The sequence below is a fragment of the Hoplias malabaricus genome, chromosome 14 (genome assembly GCF_029633855.1).
Source record: "Hoplias malabaricus isolate fHopMal1 chromosome 14, fHopMal1.hap1, whole genome shotgun sequence".
Lineage (NCBI taxonomy): Eukaryota > Metazoa > Chordata > Actinopteri > Characiformes > Erythrinidae > Hoplias > Hoplias malabaricus.
In genome coordinates this window covers 3,129,639-3,146,024 of record NC_089813.1, presented here as the reverse complement: position 1 = coordinate 3,146,024, position 16,386 = coordinate 3,129,639, and the positions used below count along the sequence as shown (strand labels likewise).

At 44.7% G+C, this 16,386-nt stretch overlaps 1 protein-coding gene across 2 annotated transcripts in view; it reads left to right on the top strand.

The window, feature by feature from the left end:
* The window catches only part of olfml2a (olfactomedin-like 2A), a 32,553-nt gene that overhangs the window by 11,327 nt on the left and 4,840 nt on the right, over nt 1-16,386 (top strand). For both annotated transcript variants that reach the window (XM_066643964.1, XM_066643963.1), the window contains exons 2-5: nt 9,734-9,997; nt 13,264-13,371; nt 13,483-13,662; nt 14,860-15,127. In XM_066643964.1, the coding sequence (XP_066500061.1) occupies nt 9,734-9,997; nt 13,264-13,371; nt 13,483-13,662; nt 14,860-15,127 (820 nt within the window). The remainder of the gene's footprint in view (nt 1-9,733; nt 9,998-13,263; nt 13,372-13,482; nt 13,663-14,859; nt 15,128-16,386) is intronic.

The following is a 16,386-nucleotide window of genomic DNA, read 5'->3' as shown; positions in this document are numbered from 1 at the left end:
TTAGGGTGAAAGGTCATTGTCCCCAGTGTTCTGGATCAAACCGGGCTCAGTCCAGAGAGAGCCGGTACCGCTCTGACCAGTGAGAACAAACCCGAAAATGCTCTCGGGCCGCAGAATGTTAAGAGAAACAATGCACAGTTAAAGCTTTTCATCCAGAAGGTGTGGACAGAAAAGCTGCTGTTTGACACTGTGCTTATTATAAAGGACATTCCTTTATGTTAAATATCTCATCCATCTTTGGCCCCTCCCCCTAAACGTGCACACACCGGGGGCTCGCCACTAAAAGAGCCCAAACAGCATACACTTCACCAAACTGATCATAACACTGAGTCATTCATTCAAGTTAACAAGTGCTGCCATTGTCGAAACTCACCAGGCCATAGTGTGTGTGTGTGTGTGTGTGTGTGTGTGTGTGTGTGCGTGTTTGTTCGGACACATTTCACCTAATTAGCTCATGAAAAAGAGGTCTTTTTGTGCTGCTGCATGAGAGAGAAAGTGGGTTTTGCTTCTGCAGGACAATAATAACTCCCACAGCAGCTTTTTAAACACTGATTAATGCTCTCCTCACACGCTGTTCGCACACAAAGGAGCGAGTCGAGTCGGGATTAAACTCTTCCTCTTCCGGCGGCCTGTCCACCACACGGTGAGCCTGTCATGGAGGAGTGTGATTAACTCTGGCTGTGGGCTTGGTACTAATCCCTTTTAATGAGGGCCTTTCCTTTCTCTCCCCAAACTGGACCCAGCCACCAGCACTGACCTCTCACCGATTCCATTATGGCTCCTTAGGAAGCTGATTTAAAAATGACATCTCGGAATTTACCACTATTGGATCTGATTAGATTACGCTGCTACATTTCAGCGTGAATTCAAAGGGATAAGCGTCTCAAAGGAAGCACACACATCGGATGTAATCCTCATAGTTCCTATCTGTCTGTACGGTCAGTGGAGCTGGACAATGAGGGGTTGGTTTTAATGTTATGGCTGATCCGTGTGTGTAAAGTGAGAGGACAGAGATAATGGTCGCCTTAAAGTAACAGCAGGTAAGATTTTCTATTTTTGCTACAGGGCTCCCCCTACTGTTGCAGTGTCACATTTACAGCTCTGTCCTGAAATCAAAGGGAGGTGAAAGAGAGCAGGGAGGTTTCCTACCCTCCCCCAAAACATACATAGTGTGGTTTCTGCAGTGCTGAGGCCGGAGTATCAACGACAGAGGTGCTATTATCCCTATTACAGCTCAGTGTAGCATCACAATGATTTTGAAGCTGTATTTTTAAGGTAGATATTCTACCCATTGTTACTTTAAGCTCATGTTAATACACATTCATTTCATCACACGCCTTATCATCAGATCCTGATCTGGAGGGCTGTGGTACTTTTAAAGTGAGGATGAAGGGAAGACATTACATAACACACCTTACAAAACACACACACACACACACAGAGCACAACGTGGCACTGGGCAGAACAGACGAAACAGACGTCTCGATCAGTGAGGAATCTCTGAAATGCTGAATCCTCCAACTGTTTATAACCGCTTCCACATGCGACCCTAAATCTCAGGGGGAAAGATGACAATCTAAAGCCTCTGGACGAACAACTCGGGGCCTAACGTCTCAGTTAGAAACAGAAGAGGATGCGGTCGTACGGATCTTAAAGTTAGAGACTTGATTCTCTGGATCATTATCAGATCCAAACTCACATTAGCAAATGAGATGCAGCAGTTCTGTCTTCCTTTGCTGTGTGTGTCGGTCGTCCTCTAGTCCTTCATCAACGGCCACGGGGTGCTGCCGGCTTGGTATTTATTATTAAAACTCGAGCAGGCACTGCTGTGTCTGATCCACTCGTACCTGCACAACACACACTAACACACCACCACTATGTCAGTGTCACTGCAGCGCTGAGAACGATCCACACCTGCTCTGGCGTTGGGCGTTGAAGAACAAGGTGAACGGGAGATAAAGTATGCAGAGCAACAGGTGGACTACAGTCTTTACGTGTTCTTATGGTCATTATAAATGAGAAAATGGAGTTTATGTCAAGTCCAAGTTTGACCGGTCCTGAATATGCAATGTCTTAATAGTGTGTGTCGCCCTGCTAAGGACTGGCGCCCCCTCCAGGATGTGATCCCACCCTGCGCCCAGTGTTTCCAGATAGGACCCACTCGAATCTGAACTGGATAAATGTTTACAGACAATGAATGAATGAATGTTAGAGCTCCACAATCACAGAAAAGCTGATAACGAGACGTCATCTCGCAGGCATCCACCCTCATAGCGCTGTAAACATTAGCACAACGTGAGCCAGTCTGGCCTCGCAGGTCTCCACACCACATAAAGATTTACAGCTTCTCTAAGTGCTGCTGATATTAAAGCTACCGTCAGGGTCCGGGTCACGTAAGAACGTTAATGTAAAGGTCCGGCAGCTTTGAAGAACATATGGCTCTCATCGCTCTGGACTCAGCACTAGACACAGGGAGCTTCTCTTCACCCAGCACCTGGCTTTTATGAAGCTTCATATCGGGCCAATTAAGGCCTTACGACATCGTACGCGTTCTTCCCAGGGCACATGCTCGTGTGGAAGATGTTACAGAGGAAACAAAAGCACACACATAGCTGCGGGACGGGTTTGGGTTATTTAGAGAATCCGATCTTCACAGGAGTCCCTGAAAATCCACTCAGGTCCCGTCGCCTCTCGCTGGATTTACAACATTTTCACTTCCCTCAGGGTACGCTTCAAAGAAAACGCCACGGTTACCGGCCACGAAGAAGGTTTATAATCCCTAACAGATGGAGAGAGAGAGAGAGAGAAAAGAGACAGAAACAGATGAGAAAGGGAGAAAGCAGATATAAGGAGAATCAAAAACACAGGAAGATAAACAGAAGGTGAGAACCACAGAAGGAGAGAAAGGAAAAACAGAAAGAGACAGAGACTTAACAGACAGAGAGGGAGTGAAATAACAGGAAGAGAGATAGAGCAAGAGCAATAACCAGCAGAAAGAGAGAGCGAGAGAGTGTGTTTACTGTATCTGGCTCGCCCTGCCGTTGGTGCCCTTCTCGTTCCTCTGTAAGTGAATGGATCACGATTCATTAAGAGGGATTTAGAGACGGGTTTTTTTCCCCCACCGTGGCCCAGGCTCCTGAGTGTCAGAGTTAGTTAAGAGCTGCTCACAGCAGAACCAGAACGAGCCTTGGCCCCGAGCACAAGCTTTAAACCGGGTCTGTACCAGCCGCACCTGCAGCACGACGTCTGTCTGTGGTCCGTTGTTCAGAGAGACAGCTATGGTGGATTAGTCTGACCTCGGTTTCCTCTCTGATGGTTGTTAAATGTATAACACCAATGCTGTGTCGTAGAAAAGTTAGTGGGTGGAAACACTCCTTATGTCTCCAGAGGGAAGGTGCGGGACCCGTAGTGTCACTGCCCCACAGCTCCAGGGTCTCGGGGTCCTGGGTTTGATCCTGTCACTGGGCCACAGTCTGTGAGGAGTGTGGTGTGTTCTCCCTGTGTCTGTGTGGGTTTCCTCCCACAGTCCAGATGTTGGCATGTTGGCAGCCGTGTACCATTGTTGAAAGGTGTGAGTGTGTGAAACTGTCCACAGGTAAATGTATCTCCACAGGTGTGTGTAAGTGACTGGGTGAGTGTGTGATGAATGGGTGAGCATGTGAAACTGTCCACAGGTGTGTGTAAGTGATTGGCTGAGTGTGTGATGAATGGGTGAGTTTGTGAAACTGTCCACAGGTGTGTGTAAGTGACTGGGTGAGTGTGTGATGAATGGGTGAGTGTGTGAAACTGTCCACAGGTGTGTGTGTAAGTGACTGGCTGAGTGTGTGATGAATGGGTGAGTTGGTGAAACTGTCCACAGCTGTGTGTAAGTGACTGGCTGAGTGTGTGATGAATGGGTGAATTTGTGAAACTGTCCACAGCTGTGTGTGACTGGGTGAGTATGTGATGAATGGGTGAATTTGTGAAACTGTCCACAGGTGTGTGTAAGTGACTGGCTAAGTGTGTGATGAATGGGTGAATTTGTGAAACTGTCCACAGCTGTGTGTGACCTGGTGAGTATGTGATGAATGGGTGAATTTGTGAAACTGTCCACAGCTGTGTGTGACTGGGTGAGTATGTGATGAATGGGTGAATTTGTGAAACTGTCCACAGCTGTGTGTAAGTGACTGGCTGAGTGTGTGATGAATGGGTGAATTTGTGAAACTGTCCACAGGTGTGTGTAAGTGGCTGGGTGAGTATGTGATGAATGGGTGAATTTGTGAAACTGTCCACAGGTGTGTGTAAGTGACTGGCTGAGTGTGTGATGAATGGGTGAATTTGTGAAACTGTCCACAGGTGTGTGTAAGTGATTGGCTGAGTGTGTGATGAATGGGTGAGTGTGTGAAACTGCCCACAGGTGTGTGTAAGTGACTGGGTGAGTGTGTGATGAATGGGTGAATTTGTGAAACTGTCCACAGGTAAATGTATCTCCACAGGTGTGTGTAAGTGACTGGGTGAGTGTGTGATGAATGGGTGAGCATGTGAAACTGTCCACAGGTGTGTGTAAGTGATTGGCTGAGTGTGTGATGAATGGGTGAGTTTGTGAAACTGTCCACAGGTGTGTGTAAGTGACTGGGTGAGTGTGTGATGAATGGGTGAGTGTGTGAAACTGTCCACAGGTGTGTGTAAGTGACTGGGTGAGTGTGTGATGAATGGGTGAGTGTGTGAAACTGTCCACAGGTGTGTGTGTAAGTGACTGGCTGAGTGTGTGATGAATGGGTGAGTTGGTGAAACTGTCCACAGCTGTGTGTAAGTGACTGGCTGAGTGTGTGATGAATGGGTGAATTTGTGAAACTGTCCACAGCTGTGTGTGACTGGGTGAGTATGTGATGAATGGGTGAATTTGTGAAACTGTCCACAGGTGTGTGTAAGTGACTGGCTAAGTGTGTGATGAATGGGTGAATTTGTGAAACTGTCCACAGCTGTGTGTGACCTGGTGAGTATGTGATGAATGGGTGAATTTGTGAAACTGTCCACAGCTGTGTGTGACTGGGTGAGTATGTGATGAATGGGTGAATTTGTGAAACTGTCCACAGCTGTGTGTAAGTGACTGGCTGAGTGTGTGATGAATGGGTGAATTTGTGAAACTGTCCACAGGTGTGTGTAAGTGGCTGGGTGAGTATGTGATGAATGGGTGAATTTGTGAAACTGTCCACAGGTGTGTGTAAGTGACTGGCTGAGTGTGTGATGAATGGGTGAATTTGTGAAACTGTCCACAGGTGTGTGTAAGTGACTGGCTGAGTGTGTGATGAATGGCTGAATTTGTGAAACTGTCCACAGGTGTGTGTAAGTGATTGGCTGAGTGTGTGATGAATGGGTGAGTGTGTGAAACTGTCCACAGGTGTGTGTGAGTGACTGGGTGAGTGTGTGATGAATGGGTGAATTTGTGAAACTGTCCACAGGTAAATGTATCTCCACAGGTGTGTGTAAGTGACTGGGTGAGTGTGTGATGAATGGGTGAGCATGTGAAACTGTCCACAGGTGTGTGTAAGTGATTGGCTGAGTGTGTGATGAATGGGTGAGTTTGTGAAACTGTCCACAGGTGTGTGTAAGTGACTGGGTGAGTGTGTGATGAATGGGTGAGTGTGTGAAACTGTCCACAGGTGTGTGTGTAAGTGACTGGCTGAGTGTGTGATGAATGGGTGAGTTGGTGAAACTGTCCACAGCTGTGTGTAAGTGACTGGCTGAGTGTGTGATGAATGGGTGAATTTGTGAAACTGTCCACAGCTGTGTGTGACCTGGTGAGTATGTGATGAATGGGTGAATTTGTGAAACTGTCCACAGCTGTGTGTGACTGGGTGAGTATGTGATGAATGGGTGAATTTGTGAAACTGTCCACAGCTGTGTGTAAGTGACTGGCTGAGTGTGTGATGAATGGGTGAATTTGTGAAACTGTCCACAGGTGTGTGTAAGTGGCTGGGTGAGTATGTGATGAATGGGTGAATTTGTGAAACTGTCCACAGGTGTGTGTAAGTGACTGGCTGAGTGTGTGATGAATGGGTGAATTTGTGAAACTGTCCACAGGTGTGTGTAAGTGACTGGCTGAGTGTGTGATGAATGGGTGAATTTGTGAAACTGTCCACAGGTGTGTGTAAGTGATTGGCTGAGTGTGTGATGAATGGGTGAGTGTGTGAAACTGTCCACAGGTGTGTGTGAGTGACTGGGTGAGTGTGTGATGAATGGGTGAATTTGTGAAACTGTCCACAGGTAAATGTATCTCCACAGGTGTGTGTAAGTGACTGGGTGAGTGTGTGATGAATGGGTGAGCATGTGAAACTGTCCACAGGTGTGTGTAAGTGATTGGCTGAGTGTGTGATGAATGGGTGAGTTTGTGAAACTGTCCACAGGTGTGTGTAAGTGACTGGGTGAGTGTGTGATGAATGGGTGAGTGTGTGAAACTGTCCACAGGTGTGTGTGTAAGTGACTGGCTGAGTGTGTGATGAATGGGTGAGTTGGTGAAACTGTCCACAGCTGTGTGTAAGTGACTGGCTGAGTGTGTGATGAATGGGTGAATTTGTGAAACTGTCCACAGCTGTGTGTGACTGGGTGAGTATGTGATGAATGGATGAATTTGTGAAACTGTCCACAGGTGTGTGTAAGTGACTGGCTAAGTGTGTGATGAATGGGTGAATTTGTGAAACTGTCCACAGCTGTGTGTGACCTGGTGAGTATGTGATGAATGGGTGAATTTGTGAAACTGTCCACAGCTGTGTGTGACTGGGTGAGTATGTGATGAATGGGTGAATTTGTGAAACTGTCCACAGCTGTGTGTAAGTGACTGGCTGAGTGTGTGATGAATGGGTGAATTTGTGAAACTGTCCACAGGTGTGTGTAAGTGGCTGGGTGAGTATGTGATGAATGGGTGAATTTGTGAAACTGTCCACAGGTGTGTGTAAGTGACTGGCTGAGTGTGTGATGAATGGGTGAATTTGTGAAACTGTCCACAGGTGTGTGTAAGTGACTGGCTGAGTGTGTGATGAATGGGTGAATTTGTGAAACTGTCCACAGGTGTGTGTAAGTGATTGGCTGAGTGTGTGATGAATGGGTGAGTGTGTGAAACTGTCCACAGGTGTGTGTAAGTGACTGGGTGAGTGTGTGATGAATGGGTGAATTTGTGAAACTGTCCACGGGTGTGTGTAAGTGGCTGGCTGAGTGTGTGATGAATGGGTGAATTTGTGAAACTGTCCACAGGTGTGTGTAAGTGACTGGCTGAGTGTGTGATGAATGGGTGAATTTGTGAAACTGTCCACAGGTGTGTGTAAGTGATTGGCTGAGTGTGTGATGAATGGGTGAGTGTGTGAAACTGTCCACAGGTGTGTGTAAGTGACTGGGTGAGTGTGTGATGAATGGGTGAATTTGTGAAACTGTCCACGGGTGTGTGTAAGTGGCTGGCTGAGTGTGTGATGAATGGGTGAGCGTGGGAAACGGTCCACAGGTGTGTGTAAGTGACTGGGTGAGTGTGTGATAAATGGGTGAGTTTGTGAAATTGTCTAGAGGTGTGTGTAAGTGACTGGGTGAGTGTGTGACTTTGTCCACAGTTGTGAATGACTGGGTGAATTACATTTTTCAAAGATAAGGATGAAGTGGTTATAGAAGATGAGTAAATGCATGAATGGGCGGGGCCAAGCTGCTGTAGGCTGAACAGGTGGAAATTTATAAAGGGGTTGATTATTGTGACATCACAAAAGACGAAAAGAACTATTGAGTAAGCAGTGATTCACCTGGGTTTATAAGAAACAGCGTAGACAGAGCAGAAGTGATTAGGTTAATGAAATCCTGGGATTAATCTTTAAACAATGAACATCACCAGGCTTTGTCCACCGCGGCCTCTCACCTGATCCCTTCCACAGGGCTTTAGGGGTCAAGTCCAGGGGTCAGGGCCTGAAAGAGGGCGGGTAATCACCGCGTTAGTTTTGGAGAGATCTGGGTTGGAGGACTGAAGTAAAAGATGAAAGAGTCTTTCTCTCTTTATAGTTTAAAACCAATCCACTCTCTGCGCTCCGTAAAGTTCCCAGGCCGAGGAGAGAGTTTACAGCCTGACCTTCGGGGTCAAACAGAGTCAGGTTAATGAGCTAGGGTCTACACAACAATCACTGGATTAGGAACACCTACCTTGTTTCTACACTCACTGTCCATTCTCTCAGCTCCACTGACCACACAGGAGCACTTTGTAGCTACAAAGTGTGGTCCATCTGTTGCTCTGCATACTTTATCTACCTTTTTGCCTTGTCCTTCAGCGCCACAGAGCAGGTGTGATGTGGTGGTGGATCATTCTCAGCGCTGCAGTGACACTGACGTGGTGGTGGTGTGTTAGTGTGTGTTGTGCTGGTGTAGAGTGGATCAGACACAGCAGTGCTGCTGGAGTTTTTAAACCCCTCAGTGTCACTGCTGGACTGAGAACAGTTCACCGACTAAAAATGAGTGTAGATAGACATTTCTCCTCCAGTGAAAATTCAATTTATACTTTATAAATTTCTGCTGCTTGTTTGATTCAATAATCAAATGTAACTATAGTCACTGCAGGGGCATAACCCATGTTTGTGGGGTGTTTTGCCTTAATTTAAAGAGCAACTGACTCACCCCACTCCCTGTAGCATTAGATAGTCAAAATAAAATAAGAGCCTATGTGATTTCCTGATCGCGGGCATTTCCATTTATGTGTTTTGCTTTCTTTGGTGCAGTGGCTGGTTGCCCACCAGTCTCTGTGTGTATGTGTGCGTGTGTGTGTGTGTGTGTGTGTGTGTGTGTGTGAGTGTGTGTGTTCTCTGCAGTGGATGGGCTAAATGCAGAGTTCCAGCTTTGTTGCGCTTCTGTTGCACTTTGGTTTTAGCCGTGCCCCAAGGACCCAGTGTTGTCACGACACATGACTGTGTCCAGACGATAAACAGAGGCTTCTAACAGAGATTACATTTCTCACATCAACAACAGTGACATATTTTAAAAAATTCCTCTAACATTGCATTTTAGAAACTGCCTTTTACACTGTGCCAACATTTCATTAAAAATGAATCAACCAATCAAAATGATCATATATATTATACAATAAATATATATTAAAATAATAAAAATAGTAATATAAAACAATATTAACAGATTGCTGCATGAACTTTTGTTAAATGAGAGAAATAAGAGCATTCTCCTGTACATTTTTGAAATATGACAGTGTTGATATAATGTAAATTTATTTGACATAGAAAGTGATTCTGAAGGAACCTGTTTATGGTCCACAGAGTGGGTCAACCACATGGAGAACAGCCATGTTTAAAGTTTAGTGGAGAATCTCTGCTACATCCAGGCCACTAGATAAACAGAAAAAGAGTAACTGCAGGAAATGACAACTCTCAGTATTAAAGTTTATTCTCTCTCTCTCTCTCTCTCTCTCTCTCTCTTTCTCTTTCTCTCTCTCGCTCTTGCTCTCGCTCTCTCTCTGTCTCTATTGCTCTTTCTCTCTCGCTCTCTCTCTCGCTCTCTCCGTCTCTCGCTCTCTCTCTCTTGCTCTCTCTCTCTCTCTCTCTCTCTCTCTCTCTCTCTCATTCTCTCTCTGTCTCTCTCACTCTCTCTCTCTCTCTCTCTGTCTCTCGCTCTCTCTCTGTCTCTCTCTCTCTCTCTCTCTCTCTCTCTCTCTCTCTCTGTCTCTCGCTCTCTCTCTCTCTCTCTCTCTCTCTCTCTCTCTCTCTCTCTCTCTCTCTCTCAGTTGTTCGGAGATGTGGAGCCTGTGAGAATGACCTCTGAAGGGTCGGACTGTCGTTGTAAATGTATGATGCGTCCTCTGAGTGCTGAGGCCTGTGCCAGGCTCCGGGAAGGGACGCTGCGAGTGGACGATTTTTATGCCGTGGAGACGGTCAGCTCAGGCTCGGACTGTAAATGCTCCTGCTCCGCTCCGCCCTCATCCCTCAATCCTTGTGAGAACGAGTGGAAGACCGAGAAACTGAAGAAACAAGCACCTGAACTGCTCAAGGTAGAGCTGCACACTCACAAGATGACGATAGCAACACTGTTTTTTTTACCAGGACAAAGTTGATAGTAACTTTCTTGCGTTCTGTTTAACCGTGCCCAATGCCAAGTGTCAGCCTGAGGGGTATAAAACCCCCAGCACTGGGATGTGGAGTGGTGTGATGGAGTGATGGAGCTCCACCACTGAGATGAGTCGGAGTGGTGTTTATGATCCAGAGTTAATCGTCTACAATTAGCAACCCACTAATGCTCACATGGCTACCATCAAATCCTCGCAGCTATGTTCCAACATCTAGAAGGCTTGTAGAAGGTTTCACACCCGACCACATCTTGACAAATATATAAAGGTCAGACTTATTAATACCTTAAAATTACAGCGTCACTGAGCCGTAACAGGGAGAACAAAGCCTCTGTTGTTGTTAATCCAGGCTCAGCACTGCAGAAACTGCACTATGTAACTTATGAGGAGGGTAGGAAACACACATACCTTCCACCCTCCCTTCACCTTGATTTCAGGATAGTGCTGAAAAACTGAATTACATTTACAACTGTAGGGGGAGCCCAGGAGCAAAACTACCAAATCTTACCTAGTGTTACTTTAAAGATGAGAGCTACAGCCCGTGCATCAGATTTGATTAGCTATAGATTATCGAATGCACGCACACATACTGTCCCAATAAAAACAGTACAATCCTATAATCCCTGACTACACCCAGAAACACCACCAGTGACTTATGTTCGACTCATCCAGTCGTCCCCGGGACCTACAGGGCACGCCACATTAAAGAGGAAACATATGGAAGGATATTTGCCTTATATAAGCGTTTTATATGTAAAAGGATTCCATGCAGAGACCCGACAGGTTTGAGTTACACACATTTGCCTTAAGTTTCCTTTGTTGTGTCTCACTGGGGTCTCCAGATAAAATCAGGATGTTTATAAAAAGGACTTTTTAGATGAACAGCTGCATTTGTCAAAGGAAGTTAGATTACTGATAGTAGGGTCACTGCCCAGGCACAAGCCAGCGCCTCAGCTTCATTAAGGTCATTTCTCCTTAAACAGTGCAGCAGTGACACTGTGACACCTAGGCACCAGAATGTGCCTGCTGTACTATTTAGGGTGGAATGATGTCAGAATGTACCTGCTGTACTATTTAAGGTGGAGTGATGTCAGAATGTACCTGCTGTACTATTTAAGGTGGAATGATGTCAGAATGTACCTCCTGTACTATTTAGGGTGGAATGATGTCAGAATGTACCTGCTGTACTATTTAAGGTGGAGTGATGTCAGAATGTACCTGCTGTACTATTTGAGGTGGAATGATGTCAGAATGTACCTGCTGTACTATTTAGGGTGGAATGATGTCAGAATGTACCTGCTGTACTATTTAAGGTGGAGTGATGTCAGAATGTACCTGCTGTACTATTTAAGGTGGAATGATGTCAGAATGTACCTGCTGTACTATTTAAGGTGGAATGATGTCAGAATGTACCTGCTGTACTATTTAAGGTGGAATGATGTCAGAATGTACCTGCTGTACTATTTAAGGTGGAATGATGTCAGAATGTGCCTGCTGTACTATTTAGGGTGGAATGATGTCAGAATGTTCCTGCTGTACTATTTGAGGTGGAATGATGCCAGAATGTACCTGCTGTACTATTTAAGGTGGAATGATGTCAGAATGTACCTGCTGTACTATTTGAGGTGGAATGATGTCAGAATGTACCTGCTGTACTATTTAAGGTGGAACGATGTCAGAATGTACCTGCTGTACTATTTAAGGTGGAATGATGCCAGAATGTACCTGCTGTACTATTTGAGGTGGAATGATGTCAGAATGTTCCTGCTGTACTATTTGAGGTGGAATGATGCCAGAATGTACCTGCTGTACTATTTAAGGTGGAATGATGTCAGAATGTACCTGCTGTACTATTTAAGGTGGAATGATGTCAGAATGTACCTGCTGTTCTATTTGAGGTGGAATGATGTCAGAATGTACCTGCTGTACTATTTAAGGTGGAATGATGTCAGAATGTTCCTGCTGTACTATTTGAGGTGGAGTGATGTCAGAATCTAACTGATGTACTATTTAAGGTGGAATGATGTGAGAATGTACCTGCTGTACTATTTGAGGTGGAATGATGTCAGAATGTACCTGCTGTACTATTTAAGGTGGAATGATGTCAGAATGTACCTGCTGTACTATTTGAGGTGGAATGATGTCAGAATGTACCTGCTGTACTATTTAAGGTGGAATGATGTCAGAATGTACCTGCTGTACTATTTAAGGTGGAATGATGTCAGAATGTACCTGCTGTACTATTTAATGTTGAATGATGTCAGAAGGTACCTGCTGTACTATTTAAGGTGGAATGATGTCAGAATGTACCTGCTGTACTATTTAAGATGGAGTGATGTCAGAATGTACCTGCTGTACTATTTAAGGTGGAATGATGCCAGAATGTACCTGCTGTACTATTTAAGGTGGAATGATGTCAGAATGTACCTGCTGTACTATTTAAGGTGGAGTGATGTCAGAATGTACCTGCTGTACTATTTGAGGTGGAATGATGTCAGAATGTACCTGCTGTACTATTTAAGGTGGAATGATGCCAGAATGTACCTGCTGTACTATTTAAGGTGGAATGATGTCAGAATGTACCTGCTGTACTATTTAATGTGGAGTGATGTCAGAATGTACCTGCTGTACTATTTAAGGTGGAATGATGTCAGAATGTACCTGCTGTACTATTTGAGGTGGAATGATGTCAGAATGTACCTGCTGTACTATTTGAGATAGAATGATGTCAGAATGTACCTGCTGTACTATTTAAGGTGGAATGATGTCAGAATGTACCTGCTGTACTATTTGAGGTGGAATGAAGTCAGAATGTACCTGCTGTAGTATTTAAGGTGGAATGATGTCAGAATGTACCTGCTGTACTATTTAAGGTGGAATGATGTCAGAATGTACCTGCTGTACTATTTGAGGTGGAATGATGTCAGAATGTACCTGCTGTACTATTTAAGATGGAGTGATGTCAGAATGTACCTGCTGTACTATTTAAGGTGGAATGATGTCAGAATGTACCTGCTGCATTATTACAGATAAATTACAAACATTTTACAAATTTAAAACTCAAAATTAAAGTAACAGCTTCGGCTTTGGCCATTTTTGGACCATTTTTTTACCAATAGCAAAGCTACTTTGTCAATACTAAGCAACACATTCATTGTGTATATTGTGTGTGTGTCTGGTTGTATGTTTAGCTTCATTCCATGGTGGACCTGCTGGAGGGGACACTGTACAGTATGGATCTGATGAAGGTTCACGCCTACATGAACAAAGTCGTGGACCAGATGAACACCCTGGAGGAGGTAAGGGAACTGTAATGCGATTGTGTGTGTACTTTATCAGTTAGATCCTGTAAAGGCAGGGGTGGGTGCTGAGAATGTGTGCTGAGAGTTACTTGCGTCATTTATTCACAGACGATAAAGACGAACCTGACCAGAGAGAACGACTTTGTTCGGGACAGTGTGATGGACCTGTCCAATCAGCTGAAGAAGTACGAGAACTACTCGGACATCATGGTCAGCATCAAGAAGGAAATCTCCAACCTGGGACTTCAGCTTCTGCAGAAAGACTCAGCAGCTGAGAACAAAGCTCAGGTAACACACGAGACACATACCAGCCATAACATTAAAACCACCTCCTTGTTTCTACAATCACTGTCCATTCATCTCCAGTGACTGTTAGGACAGTATTATCGTCCATCTGCTGTTGTGCATACTTTGTTAGTAGATGTGTAAGTCAAGTGTTTTTGCACCTCATCTTAAGCAGAGGTATTCAAACTGTTTCCTCTGGAGACCCCCAATTCGTCTCCATAAGTAAACTACGGCAACATTTGTGTAAAAAACAACCAAAAAACAAACAGATTCATTAGATTAGATTAGATCAGATAAGATAATACTTTATTATCAGATCCAAGATCTGTAATTAGTCCTTCATGAAAATTGTAGCTCTGTTAACACACAATACATTAACATTACAACAATTAACGTTAAAACACAGACATTATACAAAAAAAAAACAGATTCATTAGATTAGATTAGATCAGATAATACTTTATTATCAGATCCAAGATCTGAAATTAGTCCTTCATGAAAATTGTAGCTCTGTTAACACACAATACATTAACATACCAACAATTAACGTTAAAACACAGACATTATACAAAAAACAGATTCATTAGATTAGATCAGATTAGATCAGATAATACTTTATTATCAGATCCAAGATCTGAAATTAGTCTTTCATAAAAACTGTAGTTCTGTTAAAACACAGACATTATACAAAAAAAAATAATTCATCCCATTTTTCCAGGGCTTTTATTGTATGCTATTAACCGGGAACAAAAAAAATAAAATAAACTGAAGCACATGACGATAAGAGCATCCGCTTTTCTGTTCATATAAACAGAACAAACACTCCTGCTCTGGGGGGCTTTCTCTCCTCATCCATGGGTCCATTCGCAGCCCCCTCTCACCTGACACTGATGATGGTTCCTTATTGTAAAAATATAATTAACCAGTGTTCCAAATTAGTGAAAAATAAGAACATTTCCTTAGTTTCATTAGAAGTGTTTAAATTAAATATATATTTTACAAGCTCACATCCCCCCACTCTGCATTTCCTTCACTCCCCACTGACTGAAGACCTCTGATCTGAGGTAAAGGGAGAAGTAAAGGCTAAGCAATCACCGGATGTAATTCAGTTACAGTTACAGTTGAATCATTTCCTAAAGAATGGTAATTGAACCCAGACTCTCCTCACACTGACCCATAAAACACTGTGTTAATCTGTAGGCCACAGAGAATAAGAAGCCCAAGGAGGTGGTGAAAGCCACCAATAAAAAGCCCCCAGTGGCCAAAGCTCCGCCCAAACAAGCCAAAGAGAAGCCAGTTAAACCCAAGAAGGAGCCGCAGGCCAAAGCGGTCAAACCTGCGAAACCTGACCCCACGGCCAAGGCCAAGACTCTGGGTCACCAGCCGGGCGTCATCCGAGGAATCACTTACTATAAAGCATCTCGAGTGGATGACACTGACGGAGACGACACGGCGAGAGGAGAGAGAGGTGTGTCTATATCATCAGAGGTCAATGAATATCTGCTTCACACTGATAGCAAAAATGTTATAACTACGTTATTTTGATATGAATCAATGTGATTCGGGTGACTGTCTGTGAGAAATGTGGTGTGTTCTCCCTGTGTCTGTGTGGGTTTCCTCCGGGTGACTGTCTGTGAGGAGTGTGGTGTGTTCTCTCTGTGTCTGTGTGGGTTTCCTCCGGGTGACTGTCTGTGAAGAGTGTGGTGTGTTCTCTCTGTGTCTGTATGGGTTTCCTCCGGGTGACTGTCTGTGAGGAGTGTGGTGTGTTCTCCCTGTGTCTGCGTGGGTTTCCTCCGGGTGACTGTCTGTGAGGAGTGTGGTGTGTTCTCTCTGTGTCTGCATGGGTTTCCTCCGGGTGACTGTCTGTGAGGAGTGTGGTGTGTTCTCTCTGTGTCTGTGTGGGTTTCCTCCGGGTGACTGTCTGTGAGGAGTGTGGTGTGTTCTCTCTGTGTCTGTGTGAGTTTCCTCCGGGTGACTGTCTGTGAGTGTGGTGTGTTCTCTCTGTGTCTGTGTGGGTTTCCTCCGGGTGACTGTCTGCGAGGAGTGTGGTGTGTTCTCTCTGTGTCTGTGTGGGTTTCCTCCGGGTGACTGTCTGTGAGGAGTGTGGTGTGTTCTCCCTGTGTCTGCGTGGGTTTCCTCCGGGTGACTGTCTGTGAGGAGGGTGGTGTGTTCTCCCTGTGTCTGCGTGGGTTTCCTCCGGGTGACTGTCTGTGAGGAGGGTGGTGTGTTCTCCCTGTGTCTGTGTGGGTTTCCTCTGGGTGCTCTGCTTTCCTCACACAGTCCAAACACACGTGGGTAGGTGGAATGCCAATTCAAAATGGCCTGCATGTGTGTGTGTGTGTGTGTGTATGTGTGAGAAAGAGTGACTGGGTGAATGTGTGAAACCATCCACAGTGTGGGTGGGTGAGTGAGTGAAAAACCAGGATAATTCATAGAAAATGAACGATTGAATGGTCAGACCTCAACCACTGTAAGTGAAACAATGAATGAATGAATGAATATATGATATTAAATGTTTCTGAAACAACAGAAATGTTTCTGTGCAGTGTTTAGATTCTGTGTTTAAAGTTCTCTCTCCACGTGCAGTGAAGGGGAGCCTGGTGTTGTCCTTTTAGGAAAAATAACCAATTTTTTGCAAAGATTTTGTCATTTCTTTGACGTAAAGAGAAAGAGACCTAAACCAGAAGTGTGTAATTAAACTTGTCAGTACAGAATAAAGTGTGATTT